General features: G+C 45.5%; 2 protein-coding genes across 3 annotated transcripts in view; one reads left to right on the forward strand and one right to left on the reverse strand.

Moving 5' to 3' along the window:
- Window positions 1–695: 695 nt before the first annotated feature.
- Window positions 696–8,533, forward strand: garem (GRB2 associated, regulator of MAPK1). Of its 2 annotated transcripts, none has more exons than XM_010885829.4 (6): window positions 696–1,080; window positions 1,753–1,893; window positions 2,675–2,805; window positions 3,049–4,239; window positions 6,358–6,533; window positions 7,341–8,533. In XM_010885829.4, the coding sequence occupies exons 1-6, from the start codon at window positions 960–962 to the stop codon at window positions 8,227–8,229; spliced, it is 2,649 nt and encodes an 882-aa protein (XP_010884131.2). In that variant the 5' UTR covers window positions 696–959; the 3' UTR covers window positions 8,230–8,533. The 2 variants fall into 2 exon arrangements, with proteins under 2 accessions (XP_010884131.2, XP_010884130.2); XM_010885828.4 differs by having other exon boundaries at window positions 697–1,080; window positions 7,338–8,533.
- Window positions 8,534–10,975: 2,442 nt separating this feature from the next.
- Window positions 10,976–24,609, reverse strand: part of prkdc (protein kinase, DNA-activated, catalytic subunit) — a 34,473-nt gene continuing 20,839 nt past the window's right edge. The window contains exons 54-86 of the mRNA XM_010885830.5: window positions 24,445–24,594; window positions 24,108–24,281; window positions 23,807–23,905; window positions 23,513–23,723; window positions 23,068–23,242; window positions 22,693–22,887; window positions 22,448–22,563; window positions 22,143–22,274; window positions 21,723–21,902; window positions 19,604–19,815; window positions 19,206–19,344; window positions 18,729–18,917; window positions 18,307–18,531; window positions 17,902–18,010; window positions 17,617–17,719; window positions 17,344–17,509; window positions 17,070–17,244; window positions 16,674–16,867; window positions 16,176–16,356; window positions 15,863–16,023; window positions 15,320–15,531; window positions 15,011–15,098; window positions 14,750–14,893; window positions 14,435–14,645; window positions 14,215–14,282; window positions 13,687–13,907; window positions 13,398–13,490; window positions 13,194–13,286; window positions 12,950–13,021; window positions 12,353–12,554; window positions 12,046–12,234; window positions 11,804–11,943; window positions 10,976–11,470 (exon numbers count right to left, since the gene is read on the reverse strand). Of these exons, the coding sequence (XP_010884132.4) occupies window positions 11,266–11,470; window positions 11,804–11,943; window positions 12,046–12,234; window positions 12,353–12,554; window positions 12,950–13,021; window positions 13,194–13,286; window positions 13,398–13,490; window positions 13,687–13,907; window positions 14,215–14,282; window positions 14,435–14,645; window positions 14,750–14,893; window positions 15,011–15,098; window positions 15,320–15,531; window positions 15,863–16,023; window positions 16,176–16,356; window positions 16,674–16,867; window positions 17,070–17,244; window positions 17,344–17,509; window positions 17,617–17,719; window positions 17,902–18,010; window positions 18,307–18,531; window positions 18,729–18,917; window positions 19,206–19,344; window positions 19,604–19,815; window positions 21,723–21,902; window positions 22,143–22,274; window positions 22,448–22,563; window positions 22,693–22,887; window positions 23,068–23,242; window positions 23,513–23,723; window positions 23,807–23,905; window positions 24,108–24,281; window positions 24,445–24,594 (5,224 nt within the window). The 3' untranslated portion in view covers window positions 10,976–11,265. The remainder of the gene's footprint in view (window positions 11,471–11,803; window positions 11,944–12,045; window positions 12,235–12,352; window positions 12,555–12,949; window positions 13,022–13,193; window positions 13,287–13,397; window positions 13,491–13,686; window positions 13,908–14,214; window positions 14,283–14,434; window positions 14,646–14,749; window positions 14,894–15,010; window positions 15,099–15,319; window positions 15,532–15,862; window positions 16,024–16,175; window positions 16,357–16,673; window positions 16,868–17,069; window positions 17,245–17,343; window positions 17,510–17,616; window positions 17,720–17,901; window positions 18,011–18,306; window positions 18,532–18,728; window positions 18,918–19,205; window positions 19,345–19,603; window positions 19,816–21,722; window positions 21,903–22,142; window positions 22,275–22,447; window positions 22,564–22,692; window positions 22,888–23,067; window positions 23,243–23,512; window positions 23,724–23,806; window positions 23,906–24,107; window positions 24,282–24,444; window positions 24,595–24,609) is intronic.

The following is a 24,609-nucleotide window of genomic DNA, read 5'->3' on the forward strand; positions in this document are numbered from 1 at the left end:
CCTGTCTATATAAGGTTCCATAGTTAAGTGTATGTCAGATCAAAACCAAGACCCATGTATACATGACAGACTTATAAGTGCCTTTTGCAAACTCCAAGAAGGGCATGCTGACCATAGATAAATCAGTAAAAACGTCAAAATAAGGAATACTCCCTACCCCAGTAAAACCACAGTCTGAGTCCTTAGAGCCATCCAAATCCCTAAATCCTATTAATTTTGTAAATTCTGGTACCTGTTGGCTTGGCTGAGCTTAATTGCTTGTAGTCATTCTACACATAGAAGAGAAGTGCTGAAAATACAGGTTTCTTGGATTTCAGTTGAGCAGATGAGACGTACCCCACTTCCCTACCTCCAACACTTCAATTATAATGACCTATTATCTGACTTCAGTTTGCACGTTTGTCAGACTAGTTATTGTAATGTAGGACACTAAATTAGATAAAACCTTGAATTAACACTTGAATTAGCAGTTTATTAGAATTGCCGCAGCATACATGAAAGGTTTATGATAGGTTAAAGAAAATAGTTAGCTACGGTTAGGTAGGGTAAAATAGATACATTCAAAACGAATCGACCTTGAATGTATATTGTAACATTGTAGTCTTGACCACTCGGCCTCTGCAGAGAACTGCACCTTTGGGAAGTAGACGTCTGGCAGTCAGATATCTATGGTTTGAACACATGGTATTTCCTGTCAGTGTCAAGCTGGGGGGGGGGGGGGGAAGAGAGAGACTAGAAAGGAAGAGTACCTCTGGCATCTAGCATACTGCCAGCCAGCAAGTAGCTAACATGGCTGCGCGAGTATTTAGAATACGTGGCTAGCTAGCTAAACCAGTCAAACTAATAAGAACAGAACACAAGTAAGGAAGCTAACTTCGCTATATGGAACAATGCATAGCTAGCAGCAACGGGAAGTGGTGCGTTCACGCTAATGTGTGTCGTGTGTTCACAAGCTAAACATGGACCTTGGATCAATGCTGTACAACAATTTGAAAGATGTATCATGGAGCACAACGTCCTTACCCCTAGATCGACTTGTCAGTGTTTATAGATTACCGCAAATTGTCAAGTTGGATAGTGGTAAGTTAGCTTTTGGAGCAGTTCAATTAAATGGATATTCTAGTAAGATAATCTAGCCTAATTTCACCTAAGTTAACTAACTAGCTAAGTTGTATAGCTAGTTAGCTAAGTTTGCTAGTAGCTAGTTAGCAAAAAAAGCTACCGTTAACGTTAGCTCTGTCAATGTTGACATTAGCTAGCTACCATTAGCTAGCAATCGTATGTCAACAAAATATTACAAAATATTAACTAGTTAGCCTTTTAATTACATATGCCAAAATACAATTAATGCAAACGTGTGATATATTGCTTATTAGCTGTCGTAACTGTATTGGCTATATTCTTATCAAGTTAGAGCTAAACAGTTAAAGTTCAATTTGAATGCAAAGGAATGCATTGTTGCGCACCAGCCAGTTTGCCTGGTAAAATGCATGCATACAGAAAAATGTACTACACTCACTGTAATATATACTGTAGTCAACCAAGTGGTCTACCAATTAAACCGTTTCTAAACAATAGAACAAATACAGAAATGTTCACATGCAAATGGGATTTGGTATAGGCCAACACACTGACAGCCACATCCCATGAGAGCAGTATCTTTGGCTAGCTATATTATTAAAAGCCTTAGCGACTGTGGTTTACAAAGTCTACATCTGAAACTTTAAACTGATTTGACATGCATCTCTCCAGGTGAGTTAGTGGACGGCTTACGAGACAATGACTACCTCTTGATTCATTCCTGTCGGCAATGGACTACTATCACTGCACACAGCCTGGAGGAGGGACACTACGTAATTGGGCCCAAAATAGAGATCCCGGTACATTATGAAGGTAAGTCAAATCCCAACGAGTTTTACAAAACCGTATCATGCTGTTCCCTTTTTAAATCTGTTTTTTCACTGGGTACTATGTACCTTACAAGTAACCTTAATCAGTGAACTACTGCCCCCATAACCATTGACTGACCCTGGCTGGCCACAGTCTTGCATATAATTAAGCCAGCTTATTACACCCACAAGAATTTGAGGACTCTTGCATGAACGCTCACTTGATGTAGATTTATTACTAACAGATTTCTACAGTTTATTTTCTGGTGTCAATAAGCTTCACAATGCCATTGAGATGAATAACGAAAAATGTACGTTGATCTGTAAAACGGGTGCTTTATAAATCCTATGCTAGTATAAACGTATATGCCTCATGCAAACACACACATTGCACTGTTTGCTCAGAGGAATTGGTTTAGAACAGCCGCAGTCCTGTTTGACTGACCTTGAAAGCCTCTCTGGCTCAAATCAATGATTGCAGATATGTGCCCGTTTTCCATCAGTGAATCTCTGCTGCGCAGTTCCAACTGGTCTGGGTGATGGCACCTCGCTTACTGATATATGATCAATGGGGAAGTGAGCGTAGTCAATGGCACCAAAATGAACAACCGATTCACGGAAAACACTGTTCGTGTCTCCGGGAAGGGTGTATCATCAGTTAAACTTGGCCTGGTTCCGACTGAGGCAGGGAACCAAAGATGGCGATATAGCGAAGCTATCGAGGGCTGTCCGGTAACATGCAACACGGTTGCTCCTGTCTGATTGTCTCCACCCCCTTCGTGCAGGTCAGTTTAAGCTCCTGGAGCAGGACAGAGATGTCAAGGAGCCGGTGCAGTACTTCAACAGCGTGGAGGAGGTGGCCAAGGCATTTCCCGAAAGGGTTTATGTCATGGAGGAAATTACGTTTAATGTGAAGGTTGGTTGCTATTGATTGATCCTTAATAATGGTTTTGCAGGACTCAGTAACTGTGTGGACAGACCGGGTAGGGGGGTATGTTTTCTTACTACGTCATAAAACATTGTCAGATCTCTTCAAACATGTATCAACTATTACTGTCAGTCTGATTGTAATAATCTGTCAAAGCCTAAGCACAATAGACAGAGTAAACCTTAGCTGTGGACTACATACTCATACAGGCTTGTGATCTTTACCTGACAGATGGCCTCGGGCGAATGCAACGAGGACACCGAGGTGTACAACATTACCCTGACCACCGGCGACGAGCTCACCCTCATGGGCCAGGCTGAGATCCTCTATGCCAAGACGTCCAAGGAGAAGTCACGCTTCAACACCATCTTCAAGAGGATCGGCAAGCTCAACTCCATCAGCAAGATGGCGAGCCGCGGCAAGATGCCCTGCCTCATCTGCATGAACCACCGGACCAACGAGAGCATCAGCCTGCCCTTCCAGTGCAAGGGCCGCTTCAGCACCTGCAGCCCGCTGGAGCTCCAGATGCAGGAGGGCGAGCACACCATCCGCGACATCGTGGAGAAGACCCGGCTGCCGGTCAACGTCACCGTGCCCGGCAGCCCGCCGCGCAACCCGCACGACCTGCACTTGATCCGCGAAGGCCACCGCTACAAGTTCGTCAACGTCCAGACGAAGACGGTGGTGGTGGGCTGTGTGCTGCGCTGCGACAAGATCGTCCCCGTCCACTTCCCGCTGCACATGGCCTCCATGCCCAGGTTCATCATCCCCGAGGGGCTGCTGCAGAGTGAGCTCTGGCTGGACACCATGGTGCACCGCTGGTTCACCTTCTGCCAGGAGCAGTTTGACATTGACGACTACTCCCGGGCCGTGCGCGATGTCAGGACTGACTGGAATGACGGCGACAGCAAAAGCCCCAAGAAAAGTGGCGGTGGCGGCGGCAGTAATGGCTGTCCCTCCCACATGCACGTGCCCAGCTCTCTGACGTACGCCCGCGACGAGCTCACCCAGTCATTCCACCGGCTCTCGGTGTGCGTGTACGGCAACAACCTGCACAGCAACAGCGAGGTCAACCTGCAGGGCTGCATGACTCTGTGCGGAGACTGGGCCCTCCTGCCACCCGAGGGCGCTCCGGCCGACACGGCGGACACCGATTACCTCTTCCCCGAGCTGCTGGAGAACATGAGCCCGTCCGGCCTCCTGAAGTCTGACGTGCCCTATGAGGAGCTGTGGCTGGACCACTTGAGAACCAGTCGCGCAGGGGGACACAGCGTCGGCGGCGAGGACCCGAGAGGTCACAGCAGTACCGTCAGCACCTCCATGGCGGTCCTGTCATACCCTGTCTCCTCCAGCCATGTGGGCCCAGTAATTAGCTCTGAAATCTCCATACCTCCGCCCCCAGTCCCTCCCAAGTCTGAAGCTGTGAGTATACATGAATTGACACCCAATAGGCCAGCTAACATTCCAGTGTCACATGGGGTCTAGTACAAAAGATATGTTGTACACTACTTGAATGCTGTTTTTAGTTATTTAGTGGATATGTTTAAATGTAGTTCTTTAGTTAGAGTAGCATTATCAGTACCTGGCTCTGGATAAGACTAAATGAATAATATATTACTTTAATATTCCAGTATTGCTATCAAGCATTTTGTGGAAAATGCTGATATTGCTTGTGTAGTTTGATGTCATGTTTCGCTATTTTAAACATAGTTGATTGATTTAATTTGTTATTGATATAGTGTAATGCATTCTTCGAATGCCTTGGCACTTTGGCTTGGAAGACTCACATTTGATGTAGAAAAACAGATAAACATTTACAGTGTATTTATATTCATACGTTTATACAGAAACTGAAGAAGAAAGGTCAAATTACTCAGTCTTCTGAGCTATGGAGGAACAAAATATGAGTTCTTATGTATTTCCTGAACAGCAATCCAGGTTTTGCCTAATCACTAAAGAGGAACACATTTTGCCACAATGTTTTTGAAACAGTTTAACTGTAAATACTTTTGAAATACAACAAAAATGGGCAGTATGTTTTAAACACCCTAAATCTTACTGGATATATCCTTAAGTTAAGGTACCTACTTTGATGACCAGGTGCACACTCCTGTGTCTCAACTGGGAACACAGAAACCATTGGTATCTGCTTAGTTGACAAATAAAATAGGGTTGTTTGTTCATGTTTATAATGCATCATAACTGGTTTCCAAATGTATGTGGTAAATCTGCTGTAAACCCACTGCTCTCACCCCACTAAAGAATTTGATAGAACTTAGTGAAATAACTATTATGTATATAAAAAAGTGATGTCCTGTTACAATGGAAACACAGTTGGGAAATACCAATGGATTATGGTACAGGTTTTATACATTTTCCATCTTGGGTAACAAGCCATCTTCCCTTATTCTTTATTATGTTGTTTTGAAGTTTATTTGTCCAGAAATGATAGATATGTTTAATTCAATTATTAATTGTTAAATATGGACATTGACTTGGCCTGTCAAGAACGTATGCCTGGTAATGTCTTCCTTGGCTTTCATTGACACCTTTGGTTGACTGACGCACATAGCCACACTCCAAAGGTAGACACAAAGCCTAGAATTAAGACATCGACAGCTATCACGTATCGGCACAAAACACATCTAACTTACCCAGGAATCACCTGTCCAGACACTTTTCCAATACTTTTGGTGCGCTTAAGAAGCGAAAATTGTTAAACCAATATCTACAGAAATACACTCAGAAATGTTTAAATCTTTACTAAAATGTTTGAGTATTAACTAAATAAATATACGTAATATACATACCTTTTTTCATACATTTTTGGAAAAGATAAAGAAACAAGTGTAATACTGTGCCGAAACTGTCATCAAAGGGTATAGTTGAAGCATCTAAGATCAGTTATTTATTTTAAATATAGCTCTTTTTTTAAATATAGCTTTTTTTTAAATATAGCTCTATCCATTCTGGATAGGAGTGTCTACTAAGTGACTAAAATGCAGCATGGTCCAATTAGTAATAATGTTGTGGATCATGTTTAAAACCATCCAGACACAAAGATAGATGTCCTTCTGAACTGGGCTTCAGGACTGAAAGGAAACTGAATGGATTAACCACATTGCAGGGCCTCGACACTAATGACCTAAATACTAGTGAAAATATTACAAACATACAAAATACAAATATTCCAAAACATGTATCCTATTTACAACACAGGAATAATTTAATACTGAAAACCGTGTCAAAGGAATACACTCAGACACATCCACAACAACAAATTACTGAGTAACTCCATTGATACTTTCAAACATGCTTGGGGCTGCATCATGGTATGGATCCGTTGTGCATCATCAGAGCCTGTGGAGTTCAAATGAAGAGGAACAGCCAGAAGAGGACTGGCCACCCCTCAGAGCCTGGTTCCTCTCTAGGTTTCTTCCTAAATTTCAGCCCCTTAAGAAAACACCCTGTACATTGCAGCATTTTTGTTGACATACTCATTTTCACGGACTCTTTTGGGATGTCATTTTTTTTTTCCAGGTGAAGGAAGAATGCCGTCTATTGAATGCACCTCCTATTCCCCCCCGAAGTTCCAAACAGATGATGCCCCCCTCTGTGATATCCACCACAACGGCAGGTGTAGCTAAGGCGCGGCAGACCGAAACACGCTCTCCAAGCCCTACCCTCTCCTATTACTCCTCAGGACTGCACAGCATGTAAGAACGATAAGGCCAATTTCCCCCCTCTTAATTGTTTTTGGCACTAAGCAAATTTCAGCTCTACCGGGTGCAAACCTGAACATTGCCGAACATTGACCCACCATCAAAAGCACTTGGGAAAAATGTATCCGGTATCATTTCACCATAGCACAGCTATTTAAATTGAAACGTATCTAACGTAGACAATGTGTGCTTTTCAATGTAGGCTTTTTCTATGAAACTTTTGAAAACATGCAGGCTTGTCAGTAACCTTATTTGTTTACATATCCATCAAACAAGGTGACTGATCAATGTACGATTATTACTCCTGTACTATTATTGCTGCTATATTCACAACTACTTGTGATGCCTGTCAGTAGAATGAAAATCTCACAGTATTTATGCTGCAACGGTAGATTTATTTGGTTATGTTGCATTGAAGGGAACCAATTAACGAACAGGCAAAACTCCACTGAAGATGAGCTGGAGGTTTAGTCTTGTGTGTCTGCAGTCCTGAGGAAGGCTTACATCAGTGTGTCTCATCCATTGTGCACAGTTTGTATTGATTCAATGCATGATTTACTCTTGTATACCTCACATGTCACTCACAATTTTGTATTTGGTACTCAATGTACATATTTTAATCAGTTATCATAAATGTACTGTGTACTCACTTCCTTCCATTACTGACTTGTCGATAGCTTGTGTTTACGTTCCAGTGGTCACTGCATTGCTACTCTAATCAATACTGTTTAGCAGTGTTTAACCTCAACTTGCACCTGGTCATAGGAACTCCGTTTTGGTATTTTGCTTTGCTTTCAGCAGCGGAGGTGGAGGAGGAGAGAATGAAGCAACGGAGGAGCAGAACCATGTGTGCTACCCCTGCAATTGGGTCGAGGCCGACGAGGAGAGCCCGACCACGTCCCACGTGAGCCCATCGTTCCAAGGCGTGCCCTCCGGCCCTTCTAGACTGTCTTGGCCGAACGACTTCAGCGGAGGGGATTCTCAGGGCACGGAGGAGTTCCAGCCCGTCCACTGTCGAAGTTACTACAGCTATCCCCGGAAAAGACAGACGGGCACGCCCAAGTCGCCCTGCACCTCAAGCCTTTGTGACTTTGGCGGAAAAGAGCAGGCGACGGAGGGCGAGGGCGCCATCCACTTCAAATCCCACAAAGCCTCGTACACTAATCAGTTTTGCACCAAGTCGTCGAGCTACACTATGGAAATGTACAGAGACAATACTATGGAAGAGTGTAACACTAAACAAAGCCTGTCATGCCCCATCTTGCCACCTAGGACACCCAAATCAAACGAGCTAAGTCAGTGTTCAGGTACAGACGCGTCGGCAGTTGAAAGCGCTGAGCGGGATGCTAAGTACCCGGTCGGTCAACAACACGATCAGGTCACGATGACGGACATATTCTCCATCTCCTATCCCCCGCTCCCCCCACCGACAGCGTCCGCCCCTCCCGCCCCCGGGGGATCGTGGCGTCCGCCCGCCAACCTCTCGGGCCTCTCCATCGAAGAGGTGTCGAAATCGTTGCAGTTCATCGGCCTTTCGGGGGACATTGTGTCTTTGTTTGTCAAAGAGAAAATTGACGGGAATCTACTCCTGCAGCTCACGGAGGAGATTCTGTCAGAGGACTTCAAGTTGAGCAAACTGCAAGTGAAGAAACTCATGCAGTTTATCCATGGTTGGAGGCCTAAAATATAGCCTAACCCTTTAATAAGAACACTGACCTAAGCAAAAAAAAGAACATGCAATGTGCTACAGTGGATGTAACCTTTTGCCTTCTGCTTTAAGCGGTTTTGTAATACAATGCTATGCACATTGAGTTTTCCTGGGGGTTCCTGCATCCAGCATGACTCTTTTCTTAGATATTCTCACACTCTGCACATTGTACTTCTTAAGAAACATAACACTACAATTGGTCTTGGTATATACATCGATCAGCCATAACATTATGACCACCAGCCTAATTTTGTGTAGGTCCCCCTTTTGCAGCCAAAACAGCCCTGACCCGTTGAGGCATGGACTCCACTAGACCTCTGAAGGTGTGCTGTGGCATCTGGCACCAAGACGTTAGCAACAGATCCTTTAAGTCCATTAAGTTGCGAGGTGGGGCCTCCATGGATCGGACCTGTTTGTCCAGCACAACCTACAGATGCTTGATTGGATTGAGATCTGGGGAATTTAGAGGCCAAGTCAACACCTTGAGCTCATGTTCCTCAAACCATTTTTGCTTTGTGGCAGGGCGCCTTATCCTGCTGAAAGAGCCCAAAGCCATCAGGGCATACTGTTGCAGTAAAAGGGTGCACATGGTAGGTTGTATGTGTCAAAGTAACATCCACATGAATGGCAGGACCCAAGGTATCCCAGCAGAACATTGCCCAAAGCATCACACTGCCTCTGGTGGCTTGCCTTCTTCCCATAGTGCATCCTGGTGCCATGTGTTCTCCAGGTAAGCGACGCACATGCAACCACTCATCCACCTGATGTAAAAGAAAACGTGATTCATCAGACCAGGCCGCCTTCTTCCATTGCCCTGTGGTCCAGTTCTGATGCTCACGTGCCCATTGTAGGTGCTTTCGGCAGTGGACGGGTCAGCATGGCTTTCCTGACTATTCTGTGGCTACCCAGCCCCATATGCAACAAACTTCTGATTGTTCTGACGTTCTATCAGTATCAGCATTAACTTTTTCAGCAATTTGAGCTACAGTAGCTCGTCTGTTGCATCGGACCACACGGGACAGCCTTCGCTCCCCACGTGCATCAATGAGCCTTGGCCGCCCATGACCCTGTTGTCAGTTCACCGCTTTTCCTTCCTTGGACCACTTTTGATAGGTACTGACCACTGCAGACTGGGAACACCCCACAAGGGATGCAGTTTTGGACGTGCTCTGACCCAGTCGTCTAGCCATCACAAGTTGGCCCTTGTCAAAGTTGCTCAAATCCTTAAGCTTGTCCATTTTTCCTGCACATCAACTTTGAGGACAAATTGTTCACTTGTTGCCTAATATATCCCACCCACTGACAGGTGCCATGATAACGAGTTTATCAGTGTTATTCACTTCACCTGTAAGTGGTCATAATGTTATGGCTGATCGGTGTAACTTCCCTACATACTCTCAATGACCCACACGCAACTGTAAGTTTCCTTGTTCAGCTCGTAAACAATGTCCTCTTGAGATGCCTGTGATCTTGACAGCTGGATCAACAAGTTAGGCAGCCAAAGTTCAACCCTGGAAATCTGATGCATAGTTCTGAACTATGTAACAGGGATGTGTTGTGTATTAACTCCTGTCAGGTTGTGAATTTCTGTTGTATTCTCTTTGTCCTCTAACAACTGTTACAACCTGCTTGAACCCAAAGCCTTTCTACAAATGTAGTTTGAGGTTATTCATGAACACACTATAGCAGACACAGCTGTTAAATCCAAGCAATGGGATTTGAAACTAATTTATAACAGTATGTGCTTCTTGTTGCCTTATAATGCTGAATTAATATGCAAGTAACAGAGGATACAGACAATTAACTTTAGATTCTTCGCTGGGCTAAAATGTCTGTACACATAACCAATGCTGAATTTATGCGTAATAGTCAAAGAAGGGGAAGTATTGTGGATCAACAAACAAGTACTGATATGTACCTTTTCTTAAAAAAAAAAAAAAAAGGGTATTTGATAAATGAAATAGGGAACACTTGATATATAGATATACAATAGTCGCTAAGGACATGTTACATGAGTACATCACCCAAATGGGGTTATGATTAATTTGATATAAACTAACAGTTTCTTTTAATGTGCACATTCAGAAAAACAGATTTTATCAGACTGGAGACCAGACTAATCTGCCTTAATTTAACCCGCCACTGACCTTTAAACTCTACGACATTTAGCCGGGGCCCATTCAGCAGGGTAACAGAACGTTCAGATAGATGTGTATTGGGTAGGACCAGTTCTGATTAGTTATGGAAAAGGGAATCAGTTTGACTGTATCCATTACATTTCTATTCTGCAACATTCTAAACGTTTCACCTCAGTGAATATGCCTCAGGTTTCATTTTTTTTCCATTGTGTTTTTGTATTTTGAATTACTGTAATTTCATGCAAGCGATAAAAGGGAGAGGAAATGCAAAATGACAAGTAACACAGAACTATGAACTACAAACTGCAGAACTATGAACTACAAACTGGTCATTGACAAACTTGTCATGGGAAAACTGACAATAACTTTTATGAACAACCTCTGTTGTAATTGTAAACTATATGCCTAATTTCTAGGATTGTGTATGGTCAATAAAAAGACACACTTATTAATCTTGTTGTTTGGCTGAGTACAATGTCTGGACCTAAGATCTTTCACAGAAATGCAGATTTCTGAAACGTTGCTTAGGTACGAGTCATGCAGTGCTTTCCAAAGAAACTGAAAATAATGTAATAATGACAAAATAGAAGTAGCTGTTTGATTTACTTTATCGGAGAAACAATCAAAAGTCTGACAAGACAACGTTTTATGTACTACATTTGTAATCTTTAAGGAACATCACTACTGTGGAAAACCATTGGCCATGTTGGAACACTAGAGGAATGCATGCTTTGTTTCTTTGGGAATGTGTTCATTGTTCAATCCTTGATCTTGAACCTTCTTATGCCACTTGGAGGTTAGTTTTGAAACCGGTTGTCTCTGAAGGGCCTTGTGAGGTGTGTGATTCAGACCCCCCCCCCCCACCAGCACATCTCCAGATTCAGATCCACGGCTCCCAGCCTGCCCAGACCCTCCCCAGGATATTGGGATCCATGGCCTGGTCCAGCAGACACTCCACCTGGCTCTCCACCGACAGGCCCATGGGCCCCAGGCGGGCGCGGACGTTGTGCTCCTCACATCCCAGTGCCACAGCCTGCATGCCCTTGAAGGCAGGGGTCTTCTCAAAGCCCAGCTTCAGCTCCTCACTGAAATGAACGGGATAGGGATACAATACAGGATTTAAACACCAAAACAAATTAATTGAAAGGTGACTTCTGCTTCAGTTATTCATGGAGTTCACACCAAATTGGTCTCAGGAAACTGGGGAACTGCCTCAGAAATGAAACCTTTGTGAACATGCTTTAGTTTGAGACCAGGTCAAATGTTTTCATTGACTTTATAGTTCAACTGCCCCTGCACTTTTTCAGTTTGAAATTCTGCAATGTTACATTGAAATGAGCCTGTACACGTTAACCCTGTAGACACAGGATAAATGCATATTTTCCCCTTTCCAGTGGAAGGAAATCTTTACAGCCTACCTGGTTATGGTGGCAGGATTAGCTCCTTCTAGTTTTCTTCGGGCAAAGTCGACTTTCTGTCGAGGGTACCAGTTGATCTCTTTGGTGTCGACGCTCTCTGTCCACGTGCCTCCTTTCTTCATCTGTTTCAGCTCAAAGTTCTGAGGGTGAGTAAAAGCCTGTTAGTGACACAGTCGTCCCGCGCGCATACTAGAGCGTCCCGAAAGCATCCCTAGGTGCAGAGGCCCGGATGAGGCTTTTACCTTCCAGTCCAGAGAGGGCTCCTTGACGAAAACGTCCATGGTGTTGAGCAGCAGGTCCGGGTCAGCCCGGTAGGCTCGCAGGGAGCGCACCATCACACTCTGGATCAGGCCTGACTCTTTCATGGGCTGCATCAGATTGACAAACTGTCTCGTCAGGCGGAATGGCATGAGCTCTGGTATGGGGAGGAACTGTGGAAGAAAAAAAAACAGATCTCACACCCCACCCAAAAGATTTTCATTAGGGAGTATTCGGGGCGACGGGCGTTTGCCATTGTCTCCAGTATTCAGTCAAAACCAAGGACGCCACCTGTGTCGCGGAACCAAAGGCGTGGCCAAAGTCGATGCCGATCATGCCGCCGGTCTCCGTGCTGACCATGAAGTTGGAGAGGTGGCGATCGCCGATGCCCAGGATCCAGTGGCTGACGCACAGCAGGGCGTGGGAGCTGGTAAAGTGAGAGCGCAGTGACAGGAAGGCCTCAGGGGTGGTGCTCATCCTGACAAACGCCCTCCTGGAAAGAAAATTTAAATTAAATTAGGCTATTTAATGTGATATACTGATCACTGACAGAATCCCAGCCTCGTGCTCGGTTTGCGAACACACTTTCTCACTGATTGAACACAAATTGCTAGGTTTAAGCGTTGGCTCTATAGTATATTTAAGCAATAAGGTACGGTGGGGGGGGTGATACTGTACGTGGCAATTATAAACCAGTCACCAACGCAATTCAAGCAGTAAAAAGTGACATCATACCCCCGGTATACAGTCTCATACACCACCTCTATCTGCCCATCGGCAGTCATCAGTTGAGCCATGTCAGAACAGGGACTTAATGAAGTGAGATACAAGGACTTCTTTAGGTTTGTAACGGCTTGATACATGTTTTCTCCTTATACAGAAACCCACCTCAGCAGATCGCCCGGAACAAGCTGTTCCACCCTCACGAAGTTATTAATGGTCTCATTGCGGTTTGCCCTCCTGTAACAGATGGTATATCAATGACGTATCAATGGAAATGTATCTGGCATGGTGGTCATAAACCATTAAGGTAAAATAACATTAATTTGCAGCATAACACCCAGGTGAAATAGTGACTATTTACTTCACAACAGCTATTACGTCTTAATCAACCGTGGCTCCGTTAACATACTTATAAGCCTCGGCGTATCGTCCGTTTGCTGTTACTCCTTTCCCGGCTTGTTTGGTTACTTTGGTGAGCCAACTATCATACTCTTCATTCGGTCTAGAGTAGAGAGACAAAAAGAAAAACAGAAATTGACCATAAGTTGTCTGAATACACACTGCACTTCCTTCACTGCCGCTGGCATATCTTTGAGGATGAACGCTCCTGTACCTCAGAGCGTCTCTCTGCTCCTCCTCTGTCCGTGCGTTGAAAAGCAGCTCTTTCAGCGTGCAGGTGTGCTCCATCCACTCAATCAGACCGATCCTGCAGGGACAGATCAAACTGGTACTGAACAGCACAGGAGCTCTCCGCTTGGTAAACTACACAAGACAAGCCATTCATTCAAACAAGATGATTATTTGGACGACCAGTAGCCGTGAATCTTTCGGATAAAGTGTCTCGGTCCCCATGGACTTGTTCTAATGAAGCCCTGTGAGAGGACGAGTGGCTCAGTAGATACCTAGTGGTGATCGGCACCACCTGGTAGGTGCGGAGCTGCATGCTGCCATGGGCACAGGGGGCGTCCTGGGCCAGCAGGATGTTCATGACGGAGAAGAGCTGCTCGATGCGCTGATCCTGACGGAGGTCCTCTCCGCCCTTCACCAGGAACGGGTACTCCCGCTCATCGTCACCGCGGACGATGAGGCGCTTGGGCTTTCGGATGGAGGACATCACCTTCACCTATGGAGCACAGGGAAAATAAACACGAACACACACACACACCTGATTTCACTGTTGGCCATCCGTTCGCTTATAAGACTAAAGTTGACAGAAATACGGCATTTAAAAGATCCACACAGGCTTTTATTTTCAACAAATTCTGACGTAGTTGTTAAAACGGCACTCATGAACCAAAACATTTTCCTGCGTTTGTTGTTTACCAATCAACCAATTTCATATGATGTGTAAAAATGATGATGAATCCAAATCATAAAACATTCACGTTCAGTGCGTTTTAGTTTCCTGGAATGCCAGTAATCACACAAACCCTTTCATCAAATCCGCTAATTTTCGCATGATACTCTGGCAATGGTTTGGATCTGCCATCATACTGCCCTAAAAGATAGGAGAGAAATAGGTCAGCTGTAGTGCAAACTAGTCACAGCAGCAGTGCCTAGCGGGAACCACACTTCTCAGAAGCTAATTTCCTAAATGCCCACGCCAAGTATGCAATTTAATAATTCCTGGGACTTTTCACCGCTACAGACCTGGTACTTCCAGCTCGTTGTGGAGTGTGTCGGCTTTGAAGCTGCTCAACCAGGGGGAGTACTCCTTCAGGTTCCCTGGCTTCTGCTGGAACTCCATCATAGACTTGATTAAACCGTTCTCCACCTGCTGCAGGAAGTTCTTGTCTCTCCGCTTCTTGAACAGATTCTCACCATCAGGGCCCAGGACCTGCTCCACGTCCTTGGCAAATCTCTTGGGTGCACCAAAATATGCAGGTAACATCATGGTAGTATAAAATCTTATGACCGCAAAATACAATTCCTACTATATTCATGAATACGGGTTCACATTCAGACCTTTATAAACTTATTGCGGAAGGCTCCATTGCCTTCTGACTTCAGGTTGCAGAGGGAAGAATGTATTTCTTTATACATGTTTCCCATCCTATTCTTGTCAAAGCTCGCTTTCTCACATTGATTTTTGAAATCATCCCACCAGTCCTGATAGTGAAACGACAAGAGAATGACATTAACTGGGACAAATCAATAATCACTGACGACAGTAAAGGGAAAACGCTTCACTTGTGAAACTGTTTTAATATTCAATCCTAATCTTACCTTGAAAAGCATCTCAGGGTTTGTTAGTTGTTGGAGGGCACCGACAAAGACCAGCACAGAACCATCCTTATCCAGTAGGGACTTAAGCCTGGCCAAAACACATCATCCACAGCATTTGTTAAACCAGGCTAGTACTTGAAACCAATGATTCATGCTTGTGCTTGTTTCAATGAATGGCCCAGATTTAATTTTACTCCATTTTCTTTTCCTCTCCAATCTATCTTCAGAATCACAATGTGACATACTACATATTTCACTATTCAGTGTCAGTGATCTTTCGGTTGGCAGAGTAGAGGGTGGAAGAAGCACCTGTCAACAAACGCCCGGTGTTTGTGTCCGATGGCCGATTCCTCAAAGTGGTAGCTCTCGCTGCTGATCATGTAGGGGTAGACCAGTGCCTGGGGGTAGCACTCTGCAATCTGACCAATCAGCTGTTGTACTGCCACCGCCTCAGGCTTGTCCAACAGGGCCATCATCTGACTGATCCAGCCAATCAGCAGCCAGCAGGGAACTGTTGCTATCTGTCAACCACAACATTCCCATTGTGAGGCCTAGTTAGACAACGTGTTGACATTGTTATGTAGTACTGTACTTTTTTAAACTGTGTAGAGATGTTAATGGACGTACACATTTGTTTTACGGTGTCTAAATCACTACTATTAACTAATCATAGGATCATTTCTTTGGCACTTCTGGTGTTATGTCCTCCCAACACAGAATTATTACTTGGTTAAAGCATTTGGCAGCAATTATAGCTGTGAATCATTTTGAATACAATTCTTCCAAACAAATCTTAGTGCAGGATATCTACTGTCCACTGTTAACAGACTCCAAACACGGATTGCACCATACCTCCTTGGCCATGAGGTCTAGCGTCTCAGCAGGGTAGAGCTCGATGATCTGTAGGAGACGGGGGAACTTGAGCCGGGCCTCTTCCGAGTTCAGCTTCAGGGCTTTGAGCACGCTCTCCACCACGTGAACAGGCAGGGCGGCCAACTCAGGGAACTCGCTGACTATAAGATGACATTCAGACAGAACTGTTAGCAGTTGGAGCTTAAACAGGGTCATCAACATAGACAGCAGTCAGGTGACATTACTTTGACAGCCGTTACTCTGTGGTGATAAGAAAAAAACAACCCTGGCATAAAGTGCTGAAGAGACTCACTGTTACTGCTCTGCTCCTCTTCACGCAGTTTTTGATCACAGAAATTGGCCAGGGCCATATAGGCGGCGACAATGCCGCTGGTGTCTAAACACTCCCGAGTGTAGGACTGGACCTCCTCATCCGCCCGCGTCACAGCACCGCAGAACATCTCCAGAGCCCGCTGTTGCAGACCCACCTCCACCTGCATAAGAGCTTGAAGTGGTTTCTGTTTTGTTTTTCTCCATCCATATATACAGCTCCGGAAAAAATGAAGAGACCACTGCAAACTGAACACTTCTGTTCTTCACTCAAAACTTTCCTTTTCAACCTAAAAAAAAATCTGTTTATTAAGAAGAGTGGACAGTCACTCTCCAGTATTTTTCCACTGGTGAAGGGAAGACAGTTGGAAGGGAGCCCAAAGGGAATCCTGCTCTCCGGCTGCGAACCACGTATGTGACTAGAGCACGTTTTCATTGCATATATGTACCATGTAACAAACAAAGCCATGTAATAAAATACCTTCTGCGGACCAGCCGTAGCGGAACACCCAGCCAGCTGCAAAACTCTGTCGGCCTTCTCTTTCCCCACGGCCTCTAGAACCGAGGGGTTCCGGCTCACGGCCGAGGCCATGATGCGGTGGGACGTTCCCAACAGGATCTTCTGGTCTCTGAAAACATGGCCGCCGGCACGCACACACTCCGCCTGAAGGTCATCTACAGAGGATAACGCTGACCTTAAAAAGGGCTACACAACCCGACAGGGCACCCATTTTCCAACGTCGACTTGCTTAACCAATAAAATGTATATTTAACATTAACAGCAACACATAATTAAAGCTTAATTCAACTTGGGCAAGTGGTTTGTAGACACTTGGGGTCCAATCAGTAACAGACTCCCAAGCATCCAGGATGTTACCCAGCAGAGGAATGGCTTTCAGCATGGCCCCAATCTGCTCCACAGGCCCCTGGGCCAGGCTGCGCTTGTGGCTGAAGCGGCTGAAGCTGTGGACCCAGCGGAGCAGCCAGCCTCTCTCGGTCTTGGCCTCCCGGTGTAGCTCCTTCAGCAGCTTGGTGGCCACAGGGAAGTTGCTCTGAAATGACAAGTCAACGTTATAATGTGCCACCTGATCCCCTGTGGCCACGAAAAGAACGCTCAGGCCGGTGGGATGGCGTTTTCCGAAGGACCCGACCTGTTTCGATGCACTGTCGGCCATGCACAGCTTCATGGTGAATTTGCTGGCCCTCACGACAGTGTTAAGGTCCTGGCCTTGGTCCTGCTCCTCCCCATCCACCTCCATACTGTCACTAGGGGACTGGCTGCTGAGTTTCTCGCAGACTTTATCCAGGAAGAAACATCTGGACCGCAGGCAAACAAAGGTGCATTTCGACAGGGCAAAGAACAGTAAGAAATTGCCGCACACAGACCGAACCACAGGAATCAAAGCAAAATGAAAACCTGTTACCGAGATGTAACAATGTCGTCCCACACGTTCATGGGGTCCATTTTCACATCGGGGTAACGGTCGATCCATCGCCTAATGAGGTTCTTTAGGGAGTTCACAGAAACTGAAATAGAAAGACAGATGAAGACTCATTTACCACCACTTCCGGACATTATAGTGTCCCCCCCCAAAGAAGCTAGGGGCCTAAAGGCTGTAGCCCAGCTGGCTAGCACAGGAGACCCAGGTTTCAAACCTCAGATGGTCACGAAAGCGTAATAGCTAGATGGGGGGAGGGGGGTCACTCACCCTCTCCAGTGATGAAATGAAGGAAGTCCAGGATCTCTGTCAATGCCTGCACAGACTGCAGGATGGAGAGACGACTGCGGTTCAGCAGAGTGTCCACGCTAGAGTAGTTCTTCACCGAGCCGAGAGGGACGAGACATGGATGGATGAGTGATGAGCCTCATTCATATTTAAATGAGAACTACTTCTTTGAAATCAAGCGAATCTTCCTTAATCCTTTCCTAACGTATATCAAACTGCTGACCCAGTGCCCTTCTGACCACTCATTGGCAGTGAAATACCTGTGTGTGTGTGTGTGTGTGTGTGTGTTATGTGCAGTAAAACAAAATGCATTATGGTTTACAAGAAGAAGAGAGACACTAGTATCTTAAAGAAGTATCCCCTTTTCCTCCTCGTGAGGCCACTGACCTGCATGAAGATGTGCATACAGTTGTTGGCGTAGTACTTGGCGCGGTCGTAGTCCTCTTGTAAGATGTAGAGCAGGCTGAGATCCTGGCTGTAGTGGCTCTCCAGCAGGACCTTGCGCTCCTCCACCTTCATGGCGCTGTCCACGAAGCTGAGAAGAGTCTGGTCCCTTGCCCCCAGCTGCAGCTGCTTCAACATGCTACGCATCATATACGGCAGGTAGGTTTCCTGTCAAAACACATGCAAAGACAATCCATTGAAAAGGTGTATCTGCCCATCTGAATAACATTCAGTGAACTGGGCAGGACGTGGGCTCCGTTTGGGTGGAAAGTGGGCTCCGTATGGACAAGACATGGGCCCCATTTGGACAGGACATGGGCTCCGTTTGGGTGTGGGGGAGCCAATCTGGCACCCGCTGTGGTTACCTGGTAAAAGGCCTGGTCCCACATCTTGTCCAGGTCAGGCGGCTGATTCTCGTCGATGTTGACAGTGGAGCAGTACTGCAGGGACTTCCACTCCGTCAGGTTGCTGTAGGCCTCTAGGGCGGCCATCTCCCAGAAGTCCTTCTCCGTGTCCGAGGGGTTGCCGTCCTCCCATTGCTCGGTGTTGAGAGCCTGCCACAATAAAGAGCGTCCGTGTCAGAAGGCGTTACACTTGGAAACGCACTTTATAAACCACCTGTGTGCGTCGCGGTAGAAATGCTGCACATGCAGCCTTTACGACAAAGTTATGACAGTTGTAATAAGGAGCATTGAGCTCTTAGGGTACGTCTTATTGTACGGTATTGGGCGACATAACTTCAACCCCTGAACCAGACAGCTGAATACAGTGAGGGTATGTGACTGAAGACATTTAATCACATTTCAATGATGCAATTGATCACATTTCTCTTAAAGGATTACCTCATTGTAGAGCTTCACGGCCTCGGCGTAGTCGCTGCTGGATTCTGCTTGCAGAGCTTGGCATGTGATGGACTTGGTCCCGATCTTACCACCAAAGATGCCCCGGACAACATCATAATCCCCTAAAGACCTATAAAGTCTGGAAGAAAAAAAGAGGAGCCCACACGTTGCCAATCATTCAAGAAGAAATTATCTGCTGCCAATCAATCAATAACACATTTGAATCCAAATGTATATTAAATACTGTATTTGTAAATGGATGAAGTAGTCCTGCCAACACTTACAATGTAAACACATTTTATCACTTGAATGTGCTGCATATAAATCAATCATTTAAATCAATCAAATAAATAAATAAAGTACGATGTTTTTGTTTAGATTAGGCTGCCATTTCATACTTGGCCAGGTGGATCCATTTCTCCGTGTCTGGGGGCACTTCTTTTCGCGCGCCACGGGCCCGTTTGGCAGGGGGTTCCCGGGGGCTGCAGTCCTGGAGCAAGCCCTCCTCCAGCAGCAGGATGCCGGTGGGTTGCTGTAGGCTTGCCAGGCTGCTGGAGCTCACCGCTGCTGGCTGGACCCGGAGCAGCTCCTTGTGATGGCAGCTCATGTCCTGCGAACACACACAAGACCTCGCTTACTGGGTATTTCTGGGAATCTGTTATCGCAAGAGTGAAATAAATAACATTATTACATATACATACATACAGCCCTGGAAAAAATTAAGAGACCACTCCTAATTTTTCCTAAATCAGCATCTCTACATGTATGGCAGCCATCTGTTAAATTCCAACACAGGCACACCTCATTTTACGTAATGAGGTACTGTTTAGGTGATTATCTGAATCAAATCTAATTTAATTACAAGAGTTGAAAAGAAAAGCTTTGAGTGAGGAAAATAAGGGTTAAATTCTGGCTTTACTGGCAGAGGGATACAGTGAGCATCAGGTTGCTTCCAGACTGAACATTTCAAAGATGGCGGTTCATAAGAACAAGGTCAAGCAACAGACATTGGGGAACACAAACCGTCCACTGACTGAGATGACCGTCAACTAATTTGAAGGTCACTCAACAACCGTGGGGATGACATCAACTGACCAACAAAAAGAATGGCAAACAGCAGCTGGGGTGAAGTGCACAGCAAGGACGGTTCAAAACCGGCTCCTAGGGGCAGGGCTGAAGTCGTGCAAAGCTAGAAAAAAGCCTTTCATCAATGAGAAGCAAAGAAGAGCCAGGCTGAAGTTTGCAAAAGACCATAAGGATTAGACTGTAGAGGAATGGAGTAAGGTCATCTTCTCTGACGAGCCAAATTTTCAGATGGTCGTTTAATGGTTAGACGGAGACCTGGAGAGGCCTGTCTCACACCCACTGTGAAATTTGGTGGAGGATCATTGATGATCTGGGGATGCTTCAGCAAGGAATCAGGCAGATTTGTCTTTGTGAAGGACGCATGAATCAAGCTAAGTACTTCCAGCAGGACAATACTCCATTCAACACAGCCAGGTCAATCATGAGAATCTCAATCTCCAGACCTGAACCCCATTGAAAACCTCTGGAATTTGATGAAGAGGAAGTTGGATTGTCACAAGCCATCAAACAAAGCCGAGCTACTTGAATTTGTGTGCCAAGAGTGGCATAAAGTCACCCAAAAGCAATGTGACAGACTGGTGGAGAGCATCCCAAGACGCATGAAAGCTGTAATTAAAAATCAGGGTAATTCCACCAAATATTGAACTCTTACTACGTTAAAATAATAGTATTTTCATCATCTCATCTTCATACGCTTATCCGGTATCGGGTCACGGGGGCAGCAGCTCCAACAGGGAACCCAAACTTCCCTTTCCCAAGCCACATTTGCCAACTCTGACTGGGGGATCCCGAGGCGCTCCCAGGCCATTGTCAAAATATAATCTCTCCACCTAATCCTGGGCCTACCCCGAGGTCTCCTCCCAGCTGGATGTGCCTGGAACACCTCGCTAGAGAGACGTCCTGGGGGCATCCTTACCAGATGCCCGAACCACCTCAAAATACAATAGTATTTTGTTGTTGAAAAATGAATATGAATTTGTTTTCTTTGCTACTACTCATAAGTGCTACAAATGCATCTTTTATTGGTTATTTTGAACAGTTGTTGTTGTTTTCTAAAAATAAATACTCTAAATGACTTATTTGGAATTTGGGTGTAATGTTTATAGAATAAAACAAACTTCAATTTTACTCAAACACATACCTATCATTTTTCTCTAGTAAAACCAGAGAAACTGATAATTTTGCAGTGGTCTCTTAATTTTTTCTAGAGCCACACACACACACACACACACACACACACACACACACACACACACACACACACACACACACACACACACACACACACACACACACACACACACACACACACTTCATTCCAATTGTACTACAACTTACATGCAGGCCTGCAATATATATTATGCATCAAGATCAGCCACATTTGACAAAACTGAACCATCACTTATATCTAGTAAATGAAAAGCTTCCAACCTGTACACACGCAACAAATGGAGGGAAGTAAAGGGTACTGCGGCTCAGAAACATGTTCATATCCCCTAGCAGCTCCTCGTGGATCTTCTTCCTCTCCTCGATCGACTTGTGGCCCTGCATCTCTTGCAGGACACCAGCAAACAGAGAGCTGAACAACTGCTTGGCCAGAGTGGGATCTCTCTAGGGAAAATAGAATAAAAAGCTATTATTGGAAATCATATCATGTGAGCTGATTTCTCACACTGAAGTTGCTGACATCAAAAAAATATTACAGCTGTAATAATAATAAATATAATCCAAAGCACAGAACGTTGTAAGCAGACGACCCAAACTGACATGCATTTCCTCCCACAACACAAAACATTGAGGAAAAAAAGTATAAGCCCGGCTGGGATTGTGGCATCCAGAGGCGGGACACACCTGGGCCAGAGCCTGCAGGGGGGCGATGAGGCTGCTGTACTGGATCTGGATGTCAGGCAGGTCTCCAGATCGGTAGCTGCGGTACAGAGTCACCTGAGACTCTTTTCTCAGCCTTTGGTCCGCCATCTGGTCCTAGGTTGACGAATAAGCAGGCCAGTATAGGGTAAGTGGAAGCCAAAATACCAACATGACACAAATGTTGAAAAAACTATCAAAGAAAGAGCTATAAAGCACCCTGCAAACACATTTGATTAATAACCATTTCACTTCAAGAAATGACAAGATGGGATTTTTTTGGCACTTGCCTTCTGCTCTCTCTGGTGACGGATTTCTTTCTTGGCGAAGCCCAGGCTGACTTTCTCTTGGTCCTTTAGGAAGCGTCGCTTCAGTCTCAGGATATCGGCGCGTTGCTCGCTCTGAGCTGTTAAAGAAAAAACTGATATCTGACACTGAAAGGCAAAGGCGTCGTTGTGTGCATCGCGATCTGACACATTTCAGGGACCCACGGTTAAAGTAAAGGAGTAACATGACAGGTTCATTGGTAACTGGCCTTTGCTACGGCTGTCACCCTCATCCGTAGGTGCTGCGAGGCGTCTGGTGCCAAAACCTTCCCCGGTGGCCCTCCAGGCAGCCGGCTTCTTCTTGTCAAAAACCAGTAAAGACGACATGGAGTCAGAGGACGGAGAGTACTCAGCCAGGGTGTCCACACTGCTGCCGGTCAACCAGTTATAAGCCGAGCGGCGCCCTGAATTATGGGTAAATTCACCGAACCAACACAGGAAAATAAATAATTTAGTAGATAGACACTAAATGCTATTAAAGAGTCAATGCACATTTCATGGCTAGTTATGAATATTTTGTTATAGTCAACTCACATCGATTTCAACCCAACTACATGTCTGAGATTCAAAGGCTTTTTAAGTACCTGCAGGTTGAGTCTGGCTGAATTCCAGTGAACCTTGAGTTGCTCGAAGCTGGTTCCTAACAGACCCAGGCTGAGATGTTGAGCTCTCTGGGACCTGTGTGGGACCTTGAGTCTCCACAAACATCGGAGTCAGGACTGTACTCCTCAGACGCCAGTTCGAATCAATCACATAGTCCTTCAATAAAGAGTCAGAGAGTAATCAAAAAAACTTTCCGGTCATGTTATAGATTTCTCCTCAGTAGTAGATGCTTCTAAATATAGGTAAAGTTTATTGTGGTCAACTGATATTCCATCAGTTCTTTCTGTAGTCTTTGTGTGGCACTGAAATCCTTATCTAAAACGTTGTTTAGCTAAGGTACATTAACACAAACAAGCATTTTAATGTTTAATACATAGAATAATCTGGAAAGAAGGCTCTCGATATAACAATCTCCTTTCCGCTGACCTGGAATATGCACTCGGACAGCGGGTACTCAAACATGTTACGTGTGTAGTCAGGACTCTGGCTGGTCATCTCCAGCAGCAGGTTGGTGGCCAGACTGAGGAAGTGTTCCTCAATGCGGCTCGAGTACAGAGAGCGTAGCAGCACCCGCAGGCGGTCCAGAGTGGCTTTGGGCAGGCGTTTCTCGTGGCTCCAGAAGTTACACACATACAGCCTGTAAACCAAAAAAACAGATACAAGGCTACAGACAGACCTTTACCAACAAATAAGTTGTAGGCACATGAGACCAGTACTTACTGCAGCCCAGGGTTTCTATCTGTGAGCCCCTGGAGGAGTGTGTCCTTTGCAGTGTCGAACACCTCCACGGAGACGCTGTCGGTCTGACTCTCTGCATCGCTGAAAACAAGTTATTTCGTTATACGTTCAAAACCATCCCGTCCATACTCTCCAGAGCATCAACATTAAGAAATGATGTGAGGGGATAACTGAGAGGGATCAAATGGAAGCTGTAGGAGTAACTAATAGGAGTTAACATTCAATGCAGAGCGAGGTGTGAGCCATAAGTCCTAGAAGATCCTACAGTGAGCACTGTACCAACCCGTAGTTATCCTGAATCCACATCAGGATGTCGTACATCCTTTCTCTGCAGACCGGGGACGGATTGGTAATAAAGGCTGTGACAGCTCCCAGGAGCTCCTGGAGCTCCACTGGCTTCAGCTTGGCTAGGATCTTGTGGAGGATGTCCAGGCACACTCTCTGTCTCGCCTCATCTCTAGGTGAGGACCAACAATGTCACATCGTTTCAACCAGAGGAAATGGGACACAGATTAAGCCTGGTTCAGGATCTCTGAAGATTCTCATGCTTCTTACTGTGTTTGTGTGTGTGTGTGTGTGTGTGTGTGTGTGTGCGCGTGTCTGGAGGAGGGCTTGCCAACCTGTGGGCCATGATCTGGGTGAATCCTTTGGTCTGAAGCTGCAGGTAGATGTCTGGGATGACCTCAGCTCGGCTGAACACACACTCCAGACAGTGGGTCTTCAACTGGCCATGCAACTTTGGCAGCAGGTAGAACACTGCGTTCACAAACCTAATAGACACACAG

Source organism: Esox lucius, chromosome 21 (assembly GCF_011004845.1).
Source record: "Esox lucius isolate fEsoLuc1 chromosome 21, fEsoLuc1.pri, whole genome shotgun sequence".
Lineage (NCBI taxonomy): Eukaryota > Metazoa > Chordata > Actinopteri > Esociformes > Esocidae > Esox > Esox lucius.

What these genes read in the sequence shown, in the direction of transcription:
- garem (XM_010885828.4), top strand. Translation starts at nt 960, where the DNA reads ATGGACCTTGGATCAATGCTGTACAACAATTTGAAAGATGTATCATGG. An exon ending in GATCCCGGTACATTATGAAG is followed by an intron (nt 1,894 to 2,674) that starts GTAAGTCAAATC and finishes CCCTTCGTGCAG; the next exon opens with GTCAGTTTAAGCTCCTGGAG. An exon ending in TCCTCAGGACTGCACAGCAT is followed by an intron (nt 6,534 to 7,337) that starts GTAAGAACGATA and finishes CTTTGCTTTCAG; the next exon opens with CAGCGGAGGTGGAGGAGGAG.